This window comes from Miniopterus schreibersii, assembly GCF_964146895.1.
Source record: "Miniopterus schreibersii genome assembly, chromosome: 12".
NCBI classification, from domain to species: Eukaryota; Metazoa; Chordata; class Mammalia; order Chiroptera; family Miniopteridae; genus Miniopterus; species Miniopterus schreibersii.
Window position 1 is genome coordinate 49,064,694 of NC_138112.1, and position 16,859 is coordinate 49,081,552.

At 32.8% G+C, this 16,859-nt stretch overlaps 1 protein-coding gene across 3 annotated transcripts in view; it reads left to right on the plus strand.

The window, feature by feature from the left end:
• PRMT3 (protein arginine methyltransferase 3) overlaps positions 1-16,859 on the plus strand; it is an 80,571-nt gene that overhangs the window by 38,163 nt on the left and 25,549 nt on the right. For all 3 annotated transcript variants that reach the window (XM_081155174.1, XM_081155176.1, XM_081155175.1), the window contains 2 exons: positions 8,368-8,555; positions 10,515-10,601. In XM_081155174.1, the coding sequence (XP_081011300.1) occupies positions 8,368-8,555; positions 10,515-10,601 (275 nt within the window). The remainder of the gene's footprint in view (positions 1-8,367; positions 8,556-10,514; positions 10,602-16,859) is intronic.

Below are 16,859 nucleotides of genomic sequence, written 5' to 3' on the forward strand. Positions count from 1 at the left end.
TTTAGTCTGGCAGAACCAAATGAACCTTTGGATTTCAAATAAACCATGCATGACTGAGAAAGTTCCCAATAGAGATGAAAGATGTTTCTATTAGATGAAGCTTTAAGACATTCGTTTAGTATACTGTTGATAGTAGAACATTATATAAGATATTTAGGACTCAAAGTTAATGGTATCCTCAAGAACACTTTCTGTAAAAACATTTTAAGGACTAGATTTGGAAGCTCTCTGATATTCAAATCAAAATGTAACAGAGTTTTTTGATTTTTAATCCTTATGACATTAGTTTTTTTTTTTCCAAAAGAGTATTTCGTGCTAGGTTGGAGATTATTCACTTTAGTGGCAAATTTTCCGTGACTTCGCTAAGTATATAAATCTAATTTTTGTGTGATTTCATGAGAACGTTTAAATAGTGATTGGTTTCTACTATGTTGTTAAAAAACACAACATACCAAATCAATATTTTTATGGATCCCAATAAATTTGGAAGACTTTCTTTTTATGTCCCTTGTGAACTTTTAATCATATTAACTCTGCATACTCGGTAACATTGTGTTTTTACAGGCCTTCTGCTGTGAACAGTTGTATACAAACACAGTGTTCTCTTTCAGGGCAGGGACTATGTTTTACTCATCTTTGACCCTTCAACAAGTTCCATAGCTCCTGCAACATAGAGTATCATACATGTTTATTGAATTGAGTCATTAAAACTGAATTGAGTAGCATTGATCTCCCTTCATTCACCTCTCCCTGCGACCTTCCCTTTCTCAAAGCTTTAGGATCAACAAATGGTATCCATGGTCAGAGTACAATTGACAAAAGTGTTGTATAAAAATGGATGAAAAGGAGATATTTGGAACTAGTGACATAAAGCACTGGACCATACTTATGCCTCCTATCACTATGGCCTATGAAATTACTTTGGTAGTTATGGTATAATAGAAATCAATAAGGCCAAAACACAGAAAATTCTCCAGTATAGTAGAGTTCTTTTTATAATAGCATTTAAATGGATTGCCTTTCTTTTTCAAAATATTCTCATTTTATCACTGTATTTTCTACAACCATTTTAAGATATGTTCCTGATCTCTGACATGAACCTGACTAGAATTTTTAGATATATTTTACCCTGCAACTATTGGCTGTATCTTTCTGTAAATGTGGTGGCTTTTTTAAAAATGAGAACTATACTTAATGACTAAAAATTAATATTATCTACCATTTGTTGATTGTCTATACAAGCTGCCAGATAATGTACTCTACGTTTACTTGTGTTATTGCATGTAGTCCTCACAAGAGATTTTAGAAACAAAGGTGCCCTATATGACATATATTAAGTGGTCAGGCCTTGATTTTTTTTTTTTTTAAATCTCAGATCTGCTGGATCTTTCTTTTCACTGCTCATTATTATTTCCCTACTAAAAGTATATTTTATTGAATCTGGTTTTTGCCTTGAGTAGTTCTAGGGAAGATTCAAAAAACTGTTTCCATACCTCCTTCGGTGATATTCATTGATCTTACTGAAGGAGTGACAGCGACTTAATACATTTAAATTGAATTCTTGATGAAATTCATTAAGAACTTAGAGCATGTGAATAATGAGGTTATAGTTGAAGTAGTGGCAGAGCTATTTCCCAACATCAGAGGGATAAAGAGGAGGGTCATAAGTCTAGCTCTTTCCATATTTTTATATAGCTAATATTAGCACTAAGATAATCTGGAGGTACATTGAAGAGAAGTCAGCATTTAACTGCCGAAGCAGTGCTGTTGAATGATATTTGTTAACACAATCAAGAGAAAGGAAAAGTTAGAAATGAGTAACATGACAGTGGTTTAGCCTATTTTTTGTGTTTGAATATGCCTTGATGAGTATCACCAGTTCTCTAGATGCTCATTTTGCTATCGCAAAGTAAAGTTTTCTTTTATGTTTTGCTGAAGGAAAGATTTACTAAGCAGTTATCAGTGCCAGGATTTTAGAAACTGATTGAGTTATGAGAGAGGAAGAATACTGAAGACCCATATAAGCATGAAGGAACCATGATTTACTTTTACATTAGGGTTCAACTTATGTCTCATATATATAATGGCATGGAGTAAAACCTTTATAAAACACAGTCAGCCGATAACTTGAGTATTCATTCTTCTTGTTACCACGAAGAAATTCCACAGTATTTTAGAGGTACTCATTTATTACTGTTACTACTAACAGAAATAATTTTGTAGTTAATTAAATTAGGCTTACTAAAGATTGTTTGTACTAATATTAGCTAAAATTTACTAATGCTAATTGTGTGTTAGGAATTGTAGTGTTTTACATTCAACCACTGAAATGATGAGGAAAACTAAGAAAATGTTTGGTTTTAACCAGTGTGTAATTTTACAACTAGAATTAAGACAAAAACATAGGATGACAACATAGAATACAAATATTTTATACCCTAACATTGTCAAATATTACATCTCAGAAAAATTGGAAAGGGAATGCTGAGGACCAGTGGGAGGAAGTGTGTATACTTCAGTTGCTTTATCTTTAACAGCAGGAATTTATGGAGTATCATTTAAAGCTGGCAAATGAAGTTGTAGAATTATAAGCACTTTTAGCACTACAGAGGTAATATTAAAATTAAACTGTTGATTAAAATTGAGTGGTGAGGCTTGTGGTAATACATTTTATATATATGTTGATTGTAGTGGTGATTATATGACTTTATAATTTATCAAATCATGTAGAATTATACACCAAAAAGGGCAAAAAGAGTGAGTTTTACTGTATGTAAATTATACCTCAATAAAAGTGACCAAAAAGGGGGAAGTGACATTTCCCACTCTTTCAGATCAAATACACTATGACATGATTTGATTTCTCACTTTCCTGAATAATATGTTAAAGCTGTGTACTAACTCTATGCCCACTTCTTTATTTGTTGGAAGAAATAGAAATCTACCCTTACTCTTCAAGAGAGAAGGAATTTATTAAAAGAATAAGGTAGATTAAAGTGTGAGAACTAGAAAACCAGGCTGTAAGGCTATACAGTTAGAAACAATGCTTAAAATTACCTCATAGGACTGGTTTAGAAGTGATACCACTTCTAATGCTGAGCACTAGCTGACCCAGTGCTTTGCTGATCACACCAACAGTAGGCATTGCTGCCTAGGTAGACAGAGCTTTAGGTTCATGTCATTAGTAGGGTCTAGCTTATATGTGCATGCCTAACCTGCAAGGGAGGGAGGGAAGGAGAGCAGTTTCTGTCATTTTTCAGCTTCTATAGAGGAAAGCAGGCCCTGCTTCATAACAGGGAATTTCAGAAACAATTCAGAAGGGGGCAGCAAAATAGAGTGCAGATATATACTATTCTCTGATAGATCTGTGTCTCTTAAAGGCTTTACACTGGAATTTGATTAGAAGCCTAATCTACACTAATGAGAAGTGGTCTCTGTTATAAATTCCAGATTTGCAGATGTGCTTTCCTTGCTGTTTCTCTCTGTACAAAACTGCGCAGTACAGTTTACTCATTCCTCCCTCATTTCTGCTTAGTTGCTTTCCTTTTTAGTGTTTCTTTTTGTCCATCACCTCATTTTTTTACTTAGAATAAAGCAGAGCATTTTTATTTCTTCACTTTGCCCTGAAATTTTACTAATCTTCAATTCTACTCAGCCCTTTTCTCCTCTTTCTCTTTTTTTCCCAACAAGTGTCCATTTTCCTTAGGAAAATGGGGTTCCTCTTTCTCTGTCTTCCATTTGAAAAACATAAAATGTGGCATAATGGAAAGCATGTAGATTTTGCAGTTAGACCTTAAGTTGAATCCCTGCTCTGTCAGTTTTCTAGTTAGCTCATCAAGACCAGTAATTTGGGCGAGTTACTTTATCTCTGTGAACTTCAGTTTCCTAATCTGTAATCTAGCTTTATAGAATCAGTCAAAAGTCTAAGTGGCTTGACGTAACATAGTTACTCAATATGTTCGTATCCCTCCTGAGATACAGCTGGTAGACATGAGATTAGTGTTAGGTTTTTACCTTATAAAAGTGGGAAATGAATTTAAGCATCATGGTATTAACACCTGCCTTTTCTTTAGCACTTGACTTTTGCATAGCTTATTTTGGTGCCATCAGCCAGTGGAGTGGTTCATAGTGCTTAGAAATTTCCTTTAGTGTTTCCATAATTCACTGTGTACTTCCTCATTGTCAGATCTGCTCTGCTCAAATTTATTATTTTGGTTTCTTTTAGTGAAATTGCAGTAGTATCAACTTTTACTTTTTTTTTAGTACCTAGTATTTCAGTACATACAGCAGTTACATTTTAGCTTAGCTAAGCTTTGGTGTGCCTAGTCACTATTATGAATTAATGATGGGAAAATGTTTCCAATCTCTAAATAAGTATTCATTTTTTAAGATACCCTTATTATGTAAATTGGAAATTAATTTTTTAAGCTTATTTAACTCAAAATATTTGCTGATTTAGTGAGTTAGTACTACATTTTTTCTTGTGCATATCGATCATTTTATCATTGACTGTTATTTCACTCAAATCTTTCTCCATATTGCTCACATTTATTATGAAAAGGACAATTTATTTTTACTTTTATCTCCTTTTGTTCTAAACCTTTTACTCTCTTGTTCTATACAAGCAATGATGCTAATGTTTACTAGGAATTGTTTCTTCACGCAGCTCAGTCTTATCCTTTAGTGTCCAAAAGTTTGTGAGGCATTTCTAAGGGATAAAGGATTTCCCATCTTTATCTATTCACAATGTGAGCTGTTCTAGTGACAAATGAATTCTGGGCAGTGAATCGAGAAGGACACAGATGTCAACGCTGTGAATTTATAAATGGTCTGTTAAGAGGGTGCTTTTGTCCAATCAGCGCTTTGTTAATTTCACCTACAAGAAGGAATAATTATTCAATTATGCTTCTATCTGACAAAAATCAAATGACAAATGTGTCAGAATGTGAAGGTAAAGGGTTAGTCAGGATTCTGGCAGGTGGCCCAGCATTTAAGCCAGCTGTGAGGAGGTGGATATAGAACCAAATTGACCTATAACACTGATTGCAAGTCCTTTATAAATATTCATAGAACTTGCTAACTGAAAGATAAAATAATTTCATTTCTCAGTTCTAACATACAGAAACTATGATATTTCTGTACTTTTGCAGAATATGATTAGCTTGAAAATACATCTCAACACTAGAAAAAGTAAAATCATATTCCTCTTTAGACTGTCTTATTACCAACATATTTTGAAAACTTTCTAAATTACCTTAGTGAGATGTCATTTTTCCTTATGAAAACCTTATCCTTAATTCATAATAGTATTAATTACTAGTACATCATATTGCTTGATAGATACAAAGCCAGAGGTTAGCATACTTTTTCTACCAAAGGGCAGATGGTAAATATTTTCAGTTTTATAGGCCATGCAATTTCTGTCCCAACTACTCAACTTTACCACAGTAACAGCCATAGACCATAGGTAAATAAATTAGTGTGGCAGTGTTTCAATTAAACTTTATTTTTCAAAACAGGCAGTGGGCTGAATTTGACCCATGGCCCATAGTTTGCCAACTCCTGATACAGACATATTTTTAAATTTCACTCAGATTTAAAATAGAAGGACTCTGGACAATGTTAAGTAAGTTGAATGTCTGCACTCCAGAGGATATTCCATTCCCATAGACTGCAATGTGAATGGCACTCTCTGAAGTAGTACAGTATGGTGGCCCTGATAATACCTCCCTCATCAATTTCTTTCTCCTCTATATCAGGGGTATCTATATCTGTTTTGCTGCCTGTTTTTTGTAGATAATGTTTTATTGGAGCATAGCCATGCTCATTTATTTATGTATTGTCTGTGGCTGCTTTCACACTACAGCAGCAGAGATGAATAGTTTGAACAAATACCATATGGCCTGCAAAACCTGAAATAATTACTTTACAGAAAATGTTTGCTGACCCCTCATCTATACCCTTATTATAATCCTCTAAAGACGAAATTACAGCGCATAATATGGGAAAGCTTCTACAATTGTCATACTAAGCCCCACGAAGGATGAAGTTTCCAAATATCTAAAGTTGCTTCAGAATTCTGTTTCTTCAGTGTTTCTCATCTTAAGGATCTGGTTTAAGAAAGTAAACATAACTTTTCCTGTAGCTGATACTCCTGCTGGGTTAGCATTTTCAAGAACAAATCAATTACTTTGAAGAACTTTTATCAATCAGGAATTTAAGCATAGGTAAGAGGTTTACCATGTCTGTGGAGGAGAGGAGAGTAGAAGCATCTGAATTTACATGGCAGTAGACTCTAGCCCAGCTCTCACATCTGCCTCACTTGAGAAACTTCTTATCAGTAGCAGAGCACCAAGTATTTTTTCTGGGTGTCTCACATGTCAGGTATGGGAAAAGCAGTTGCTTTGATGCCAGCAGATATTATCATGGGCTTTATTTGGAAGATAATTTAGTGCTGCTGTCATTGAATAATAAAATTCCTAAGCCTGTGGATAGATACAAAGTCTGGGGGAAGGAGAGAGTTATTTCTGTACTGTTTAAGTCAGCAGGCTCAGTAATAGTCATGAAATTACTTCTTTTGTGCATTTCTTTGGTACATACGGACTTGCTTTAAATTTGTTGGTGTAGGAAAATGTGATTTATATTTTAATTCATGATAAATGTTGATGTATTTCAAGGACAAAGTTAATTTTGTTATTAGTCAAAAAAATCAGTATTATTTAAAATTTTTTGTTATAAAGTCTTACACTTGTTATCAGAGGAGACTTTCTTCCTGAGGCACTCTCTTCTCTTACCACTCTCAGCACTCTTGCTTTTCTTCTTACTCCTGTGGCTCCAGCTTCTCAGCCATTTCTTCTCAACATCCTTTTCTTCTACACATCTCTTAAATTCTGGTACTCATCATGTACTCTCCCTAGGTAATCTCATGAGCTCCCATAACTCACAGTTCCGTTTATATACTCATGGTCCCAGATTTATATCTTTAACCCAGATCATCTCTTTTGAATTTCAGACCTTAATATTCGGCTGCTTAGTGGATACTTTTGCCTGTTTGTCTCATGAGCATTAAACTGTCAAATTCCTCTTGAATCTGCCCTTATTTATTCCCTATTATAATGGTAGTACCACACTCTGCCCAATTGCTGAAGCTAAAAACTGCCATCCTTGACTCTTCCCTCTTCCTCACCCCCACAGTCAGCCAGTCTTACAGTCCTATGAATTCTACCTCCTAAATAGCCCTTGAATATATCTCCTGCCTTCCACTGCCACAGCCATTGTTAATCCACTTCATGTCACCTGGATTATTACACCAATCTCTTATTTTGTCCCTGTCTTAGTCTTGCACACTCCCTTTCATTCTCCACACTGCACTCCAGATGAGATTTCTAAAACCAAAATCTGATTAAGAAACTACCCTAATGTAAAATTATTCACTAGCTTATCATTATTCTTAGAATAAAGTCCAATTTACTAATGTCATTTGCCTAGCCATGTTTCTTTGATTCCTACTTACCTTTGTAGCCTTATCTCTCATTGTTTCTCTCAAATTGGAGTGTATATTAATTGTGTCCCTGTATGCACACTGCTCACTCTACCAAAAGCACTCTTTCCCTCCCACTCCTCACTTATTTGGTCTTTAGTTCTTACCTTATGTAATCGCCCTGTTCTCTTTTAATAGCCAAATCTGAATTAGCTATTTCTGTGAGCTCCTTTAATACCTTATACTTCCCCTTTCTTAGTATTTATTATCTCACATATAATTGCCCACTTATTTGTCACAAATGGCTAAATGTAAGTTTCTTGAGAGCAGGGACATGTGTCCATAAATTAGAATAACTTATCTGGCACTTAGTTCGTGCACATTATTACTTCTCTTTATAATAAATGAGAGAAAGTGATATGAACTGGTCTTCTACACAAGTATAAAATATCATCACGTGATTTTTTTATATCACAGTCTTTTAAAATGATTTTTCTTTCTGTGTGTTTCCAAGGAATTTATAAAGTAAAGTTATCTTATGCCTTTTTAAAGTCAGCATATTGAAAGTGTAGGATTAATAAATATGTTCATTTCAGGATTATCTAATTATGCCATCCTCTTGTAATTATTTTAATAGCAACCCATGAGTGAAATCCTTACTTTAATCTTATCATCACAATAATAGAAATCTTCCTTTTTAAAAAGAGGGCTGCAAGATGGAACTTGGTTATTTTCCATGATCTACACTTTCATAAATCCCCCACTGCAAGTGATCAACTGCTAGTAATCCATACTGATGGATTTGGTATTTATATTTAGCCTTTTAAGATTATATTTTGTAATAAAGGGAGATAATCCTAAATTGTTGGGTGTTTTATTTTTTACAGTCTACCCTGATATTTGCACTATCAGCCTTGTGGCAGTAAGTGATGTGAATAAACATGCTGATAGAATTGCTTTTTGGGATGATGTCTATGGCTTCAACATGTCCTGCATGAAGAAAGTAGTTATTCCAGAAGCTGTTGTGGAAGTTTTAGATCCAAAGACTCTTATTTCAGACCCTTGTATTATTAAGGTAGGTGTTTTACCAAATTTTATTTTCTTTAACAGTATTGCCACTTTTCTTAGTTTTCATTTATGAGTTCAGTATTTGAAATTAATGTCGATTTTATATGTGGGATTTCAAACAGTAATTCTATTTTAATCAGTCTAAAACAACTTAAAGTCATAATATTTACCAGTTGATTATATGATCCCTTTGAAATCACTTCTCTCGATATATTGAAGTTCCTTATACTCAGGGCTTGAATCATTTACTTTGACTTAGTGAAGGTGAAAAGTCCTGCTATATTGTCATTTCTGCTTCATCACCACCTCCTGGCTTTATTCTAACTTCTCTTTTATAGCCAGATAATTCATTCATATCATATATTCCACACAATTTAGCTTTTCTTACTTAGACTTCTTTCAGCCCTTTCAGGATAATTACAGTGAATTTGTCCATTGAACTAAAGCCCTACTATGTTCAGATTTTTCAGTTAATTTCTTTAGTGTTTTACTATCTTATTCTTCATCTTGTAAATATCTAGTTTTATTATGAATTTTGCTATGTTAAATTTACGTGAGTTGAATAACAACATATTGCTTTTCTTAAAACTCCTTAATTTGTCTGTTTCAATTGGGTAAATAAATATAGCTTGTTTAGTGTTTGGTTCAGACATTGTCTCTTCTTTTTACTCACAGTTACTTTCATAGCATCAGAAGATATTCAGTAAATGTTTATTAATTTTTTTAAATGGATAAAGTTTTGAAAATTAAAATAGAATAATAAACATGTGAAGTTTTTCAACAAGAGCAAGCTCATTAAAATTGCATTCCTTTTAAGGAAAAAATACAGCCTGGTTAATAATTATAGGACTGTTTAGTGCTTTGGTACTGATAGTAAGGGATTTATTTGGATTTTTTGGCTCAGGATAGGAGTGTACAGTTATAGCCAACTCAGCCCTAAGGCTGAGCAGAAGGAGGAGGGTTGTGGTGGAGGAGGGGAGGGCTAATTTCTCTGTCTTGTGATCTCTTTGCTTAAATGCCAAAAACTGCTTTGAGTAAACAGTTGTAATAGAAAATTTAGGACTGAAAAATGAAGATGTTTAAAAAGCATGCCTTTCTCTTTTTTTAAACATTAACAAGTTATTTATTTGTTTGTTTAGATAAATACAGTTTATTCTGTGTTCTAATCCTCCTACAAATAAAAGGCAACCACTTTGTAACTTTTACATTTTCTAAAACTATTTAAAGTAGAGTAATGCTTCAGTATATAGTGATATGAATTGTGTTCACTGTGTTATAATCTACTCATGGCAAGTCAACTGTTGACAGCCTTTACAGCATACTCTGGTCACACTGCTATAGCTAATTTCATCTACTTTCTCCATAGTAAAATGGAAAAGGACTTGATCCAGGTCAGATTGGGAAAATAAGGATATTTTCTCTCAAAGGATCCTTTTTTTTTTTAAGTTGAATCTTCATAGTTGGTTCTTCTAATATCTAACAAACGTATCTGCAGTTACAAAATGAATTCTAAAACACCTGTCCTTTTCATTAGTATATTTTTTAAGTTGGCATTTCCTATAAGAATTTTTACTGTTATCACACAATTTATAGCAAATGTATACCACTAGTGATATACAAAATTTTAATTGGAACACAGGAAAACATTTTTTATTTGAAAGTACTTTAGCATGTCTTAGAAGAAAACTTGAGCACATCAGAGTCATGATTTGATATATACTTTCTTACAAGAAGTCCAGGTAAAAAATACTAATTTGGTTTAAAGAAAGATTAACTAAATGACGATGCTTATAACCCTTAAATTTGGGGTTATAATCCCAAAGTGGGGTGTAGATGATTAAAGTTTGCAAAACATTTGTTTACAGTAATCCGTTTAGCATAAAAGGAAGTACTTATCTATGTGTTTTTTTGTTTTGTTTTTACTATTTTTACTAAATTATTTCCTCTGCTCTTTTTTAATGGGTAGCATATAGATTGTCATAAGACATCTGTCTCAGATTTGGAGTTTTCTTCAGATATTACCCTGAAAATCACAAAAACATCCTTGTGCACGGTAAGCTATTTCATTCTACTTTTGCAAATTTCACTAGCAGTGCAGTTGATTGTCAGGCTAATGAATTAATTGCCACTCTTGTGATAAATGAAAAAGATTATTGCCTTTGACAGTCTGTTTTTGCCTTGTTAGGTTGTTGAACAGATCTGTTTTAATAGGTCAATAGACTTCAAAAAAGTTAGTTTAGTTCAGGAGAGAAAGTATTAGGAAACCATGTTTATATAATGATTTTTCTTTATAAATTAGTCATTATTACCTATCATATAATTAATTGAGAGCACTCACCTTTATCTTGATAGACCAAAGTTCATGTCCTGCTCCTCCCAGTAACTCTTAACACTCAATTGAGATGTAAGTAAGAGATTAGGTACAATATTTTATATTTATGTGTGAAAAATAATAAAGAAAGTAATGATTTCTATTTCTTTACAAAATCAACCTGGTATAATAGGAAAAGTACAGGCTTAAGAAAATTTAGATCTGGATTCATGTTTGGTTCTGCCACTCTCTAGTTTGTTACTTTGTTCAAATTACCTAGGTAATCTGTACCACAGACGAATTAACTGCTTTAAGAAAAATGGTAATAATTCTTTCTATCTTGAAGACTGGTTACAGAGATTAATGAGAAAATATATGTATATGTGAAAGCACCTGCAGTGTAACTAGAAATGTTAGGTTATTAAAATATATTCATTTTTTTCTTAAATAATTTCTAAATGTATATTAATGCTAATATAATATTGGCCTTTACCAGAAGACCCAGAATGTTAATAAAATGTGGACCTTTACTTAAGAAACTATGGATTTACATAGGTGGTATTGATACAAATTTATATTATTTTTAAAATTAATTATATAGTTTTTAGAATACTAAATATGCCTTCAGTAGTTAAAATTTTTATTGAAAACTATATTGTCAGAAACTGTGTGAAACAGATTATAGTCATGTTAATTTTGACGCTCTAACCTTATCTTTTAAAAATTTTGTTCAGATTGGCATGCAAAAGATTTTATGACTTCTTTAAAATTGTTTCAGTTTACTTTGATCCAGTAATTACTTTATATCCAAATAAGTTTAACAATGTGCTTTGATGTTTTGAGAAGTTCTTTTTGTTGCAGTTGGTTTTACAGTTTCAAAAGTTAAATATCTAGATCCCAGATTTATAATTTTGGGTCACCCATTATATTTATTTAATTGATGAAAAGCAAAATTTCATCCTTTCCCTCAGTTTTCCCCAGATTTTCTACTTCTTCTTTCAGTAACTGAAATGATATGGTCAATTGAAATTACAGAATAAAGGCTTTAACTCCTAAACATACTCTGTTTTGATATTAGTAGTCCTTAAGAGTTAAAAAAAAAGACCTCTAGATTAATGGCACTTGACCAGTCTGTAAGGGAATTCTTATGTAGAAATGAATTGTCATATCACCAGTATTATTAAATAATATTAATTCAAATCTACTTTCAGCAACCTTTGCAAATGTAAAACTGTAGTGAAGAGTTTTAAAACTATGTTTGTTTTTAATTGTGTATGTTTTTGAAATTTGTATAGACAGATGAGTTTATTGAGTTTTGTTGAAATGTTCTTTATTTTCTGGGTATTGGTCAGGGTTCTTAGTTTCAGACAACAGAGTCCAAATCAGCTTGTTTAAGCAGAAAGGGATTTACTAAAGAGAATAAGATAATTTCCAGGCATTAGGAGAGCTAAAGGAAAGGACTATATTTTGAATTTTAAGAAACAGCTCCTAGGACCACACCTAAGAACTGACCTGCTACCAAGCTACCAAGTCTAATGCCCCTTACCCACTCAGCAAGTGGTAGCCACCACTGACAACCCCAGATGAATAAAACTCTTTACCGCCATCCTGTTCTTACACCTCCGCCCTACTCAGGCTGTCTAGCTCCTCCTTACAGATCTTCATTTAGCACATCTGCTTGACTGAACCTAGGTCGTGTTGTACCCTAGTTACCAATAAGTCTTGGAAAGTAGTTTTAGCTTCAATAGTGTTATGCTATAAAGTACAAGAAACTTTATGTTAAAAAATTGCATTTATCCTTCAGTGATCTTAGTTTTATTCTGTATATTTAAAATAGTAAGAAACAAAACAAGAAAAAAATGGTGTGTTTAGTCCAGAGATTATCCGAATTTTGTACTGAAGAATAGCATGTCAAATGGGTACTTGCTGCGTTTGTCTCTGTTACAACCAGTTCCATCAGAAAAAGAGGTCAGAAACAGAGTTATCTTGTACCTGTTAAGAACCCTTTAGATTTAATTTTTATTTCCAACTTGCCTGAATGGTTTTAGTATAAAACTCTGGAAATGAGGCAGGCCTAGAGTTTGGGAGGAGGTGGCAAGAAGTGAGAGTGGATTTGTATACGTCTGATTACTGCTAAATAACTCACCTTGAGAGGAATGTATAGTTTCAAACCATATTTATTGGGTGCATGCCAGGCACTGAAGGTATAAATTTTAGTAATTAACATTCCATGCTAACTTTTCTGAGATGATTCTGTCAAATAATTAGTCAATATGAGTTGTTTTCCCACAATGATAACATCTCACAGTCATTGAACACTTGCGTATCAGGCAATGTGCTCGTCACTTTAAAAGCATTGTTTCATTTAGTCCTCATAATAACTATTTGAAGTGGGTACTAATAATACTCCCCATTTTATGGGTGAAGAAAAAAATAAATCACTGTAAAGTTTTACTAGTGAAATATTCTTATTCTTTTTCTGACCAAAATAAACCTTGATGGGATATACAAACTTATAAAGGAGCATAGAGAAATGTTATGAATGAGATAGTCTAGGTATGGAAGAAACGAAGTTGCATGTTACGTTTGAAACAGATTTGAAAAATTTTATTGTGTTCAACCAATAACCTAGCATTTATTTGTTGGGAGGGAGAAGGAAGGAGAACGCATATGATCAAAATGTGCTCTTCTTCAGCTATAGGACTGACAGATTTGTACGATAAAATAAGTCACATATGTTCTTTGTAGCAGAGAAAAGTAGATCTTGAATTTTTTTTCTCTTTACACTTTTAGAATAATCTTGTAGTTGTTTGGTTAAGCATCTACATTTTTTAGAAATTTCCTTTCCTTCCCAGCATGCTTATTCTAATGTGAGCCTGACGTGAGTGAGATTTTGTTGCCTAATGTTTTTAGTATGTTTTCATTATTTGTGAGTCACACTCCAACTACTTTGTTCTTTGAGGTGGTGCCAATTCCTTACACTCTTCCCCTACCACTGTCTGCAGCTAATTGTTATGGAAGCCTGGTCTCTAAGCCTACTTTTGATTAGATAGAATATTCGCCTGGTTACTTGGGAGTAATTCATAACAAAGGTATTAAGAAAATGAGTGCCTAATTGGAACTTTGTTTCTCCTTTATGTAGTTAGAAGAATTAGTGAAAATACTAAAAATAAAAAACAATGCCTGGTAAGAGGTGGAAGGAGTTACTTTGGGGAGGGAGAAGTATGGCCTTTTTAAATGGAGTGAACAAAGAAGTATTCAGGTTTGTATTGCTAAGTACAAACCTTCAAATATATGAAATGTTTTTTTCTTGTGCTTGAAACTTGAATGCATAGCTTAAAAATAAGATGGACAATTTCTCTGAGTCGTTAAGCCCATTTTAAGTATATGCATAATTTATTTCTTAATGAGATTGTAAATTTGTGGCTTAATTAAAATTTTAGAGAAAATTGGATTTTTCAAAGTAACAAGATGCTAAGAACACCTACTTTGCATTTAATTTCAATAGAATGTGTGCTATGGGCTGATAGTGTTTTTAGGTGGCTTTCTCCTTCTCCAACACAAATAGATGGACACACACACATATGCCGCCAAAGAAGAATTAATTTAATGTTGTACATTAACAAACTTTTTTTTAACATGATATTTATATGTAAATGTCTTGAATTTGGTTGTCTATAATGGTTAAAAGGCAATCTCCCAGTGAATACTAGTAATACATACATAGCAATTTTCTGAGCATTTTTTACTGTATTATGTGATATTATTAACAGTTTAGGTCAAATCACCTTTGCTTTTATGATGAGATATAAAGGTTTGGTTAGCAACTGACTTCTGTCATATCAGCCTGCCTAACCTTGCAGTAAATGAACAATAACGTCCACTATTTTAATGAAAAGTTTATGCATTTTCAAAAGCAAATGGCTATACAGTTTGGAACTAATATGTTTTATCTTGTGAATTCTAGTTTATTTTTAATGTCATTTACGTAATTGTGTAATGTTCTCTTTATGTTCTAGCAGCATTTATATTAGCATATGTTTATTTAAGCTCCTTAAAGATATAGATAAGTACCCTTTTTGTAATCCTAAGTATATATTAAATGGCTTTTCATACTGCCTTTTATAGAACAAATGAGTTGTCCACCTTAAAAATGAAAATATTTAAGATAGTTTTATCAGGTTACAGGATCATGTGCATAAATAATATCTTTGACATGTAAAGATTTTTATTTGATACATCATCTCTTAAAGCAGTCGTTTTATATCTTAATTCTGGCATTATGGTTTTTTTTATTCTACCTTTTAGCATGCATTGGAATAATGATTGATACAGCAATGTTCAGTTTGTATAAACTTTCATTAATATGTTTTTAAATCTTATTTAACAAAGAATGTTATTTTTCCTAGGCATTTTTCTCTTACTGCAGTTGTTAATTTAAAGATGAACCAATGGATTAAATAAAAAACAGCAGACTTAAAAAATTTTTTCCCTAAAACTTTTTTAAATTTATTTTTTAATTATAGCTGGCATACAACATATTAGTTTCAGGTGTACAACATAGTGATTAGACATTTACATACCTTAGAAATAGCAGACTTTTTTATATTTGTATTTAAAAACCTCTTACAATAAAGTCTTTTATTTTAGATTCTATCCATAAATATAAGTACAGTGGTATTTGAGTTAATTTTTTATCAGAACTTTAACATTTTGTATATTAATACAAAATTTATATTAACAGATATTTCGGTTTGTTAAATATTAAATGCTGACTATGTGCACAGTCTGAAATCTGTGGACACACACACACACACACACAAAATCCATAAAACCTGTTCCTGTCGTGAGAAGGCACTTAATTGAGAGGAGGTAGGTGCTAAGAACATTCCAGTATGAATATAAAGATATGAATAGAGATATAGACAGGGTGGTCTGGGTCAGGGAGCACAGAAAAGAGGTATTTTGTGGAGGAAAAATTATAGTTGGTCATTAAATTTTACAGCCAGTATTCCATGAAGAAGAAAAACTTTATTTCTTTCCACCCCTTCAAAAACAGATTTTATTTCAAACAAAGAAGCCTATTCTGTTTCCAAAGATAAAAAGATTTAAGGAAAGGGCTAAAGTTTGGTAGCCATTTAATAAGTTCACTTTTGCATAATTTCAATTCACCTGTTTTTAATTCACTGTTGTTTTATCTGTATTCTTTCTGCTGTTAAGATAGCCAATACATATTTTTATTTTAAACCTATGTTTTTTAGTTTAGAATTTCTACGTTAATTTTTTGAGTTACCATTTTTCATTTTTTTAACCAATTTGATAATTTTTTTAAATCTAAATTCCCTAGCATATTTATAATCATTTTTAGGGTCTTTTTGCCAGTTCCCGGAGCCATTGTGAATCTATTTGTATTGCTTTTTTCTTTTACTTACGGGTAATATTTTTTGTTTTTGTAATTTTATATTTTATGCTGGATATTGTATGAAGGAATAGTACTATAGTAGGTAATATTTTCCCCTAGAAGAGCCTCCACTTACCTGCCAGGTAGCTAAGATGAGGCGCTGATTCTTGGATCTAATCTGGAGTTGGGTTTGGTCATAGCTTTGTACCACTGTTAGCTTCCAGTCTCTTGAGCTCAGGATCAGGCCCCTTTCTCTTGCCAGTTTCCTGGGAAGACCCTAAAAATAAAGCTGATTTTAGGGAAGAAGACAAAGTCAGGATTTTATGTGGTTTGGGAAATCTCATTTTTGGTAGGTCTGTCCATATGGACCAAGAGGTTAGAGGGGAGGAAAGGTCCTGGTCTGGATTTGGCATGATTCATTATCTAGTTGAAAACTGGTGGACACTGAGGGTTGGCTCTCAGAGTGAATCTTGAAGAATAAGCAGTCTGAGTCATCTGTTCTTGAGGAAATGTATTTACTCTCAGGATTAGTTGAAAAATCTCTTGTTCATATAAATAGGTTTTCTTGAGGTGCCTGAAACGAATCTCATCTTCTTGGG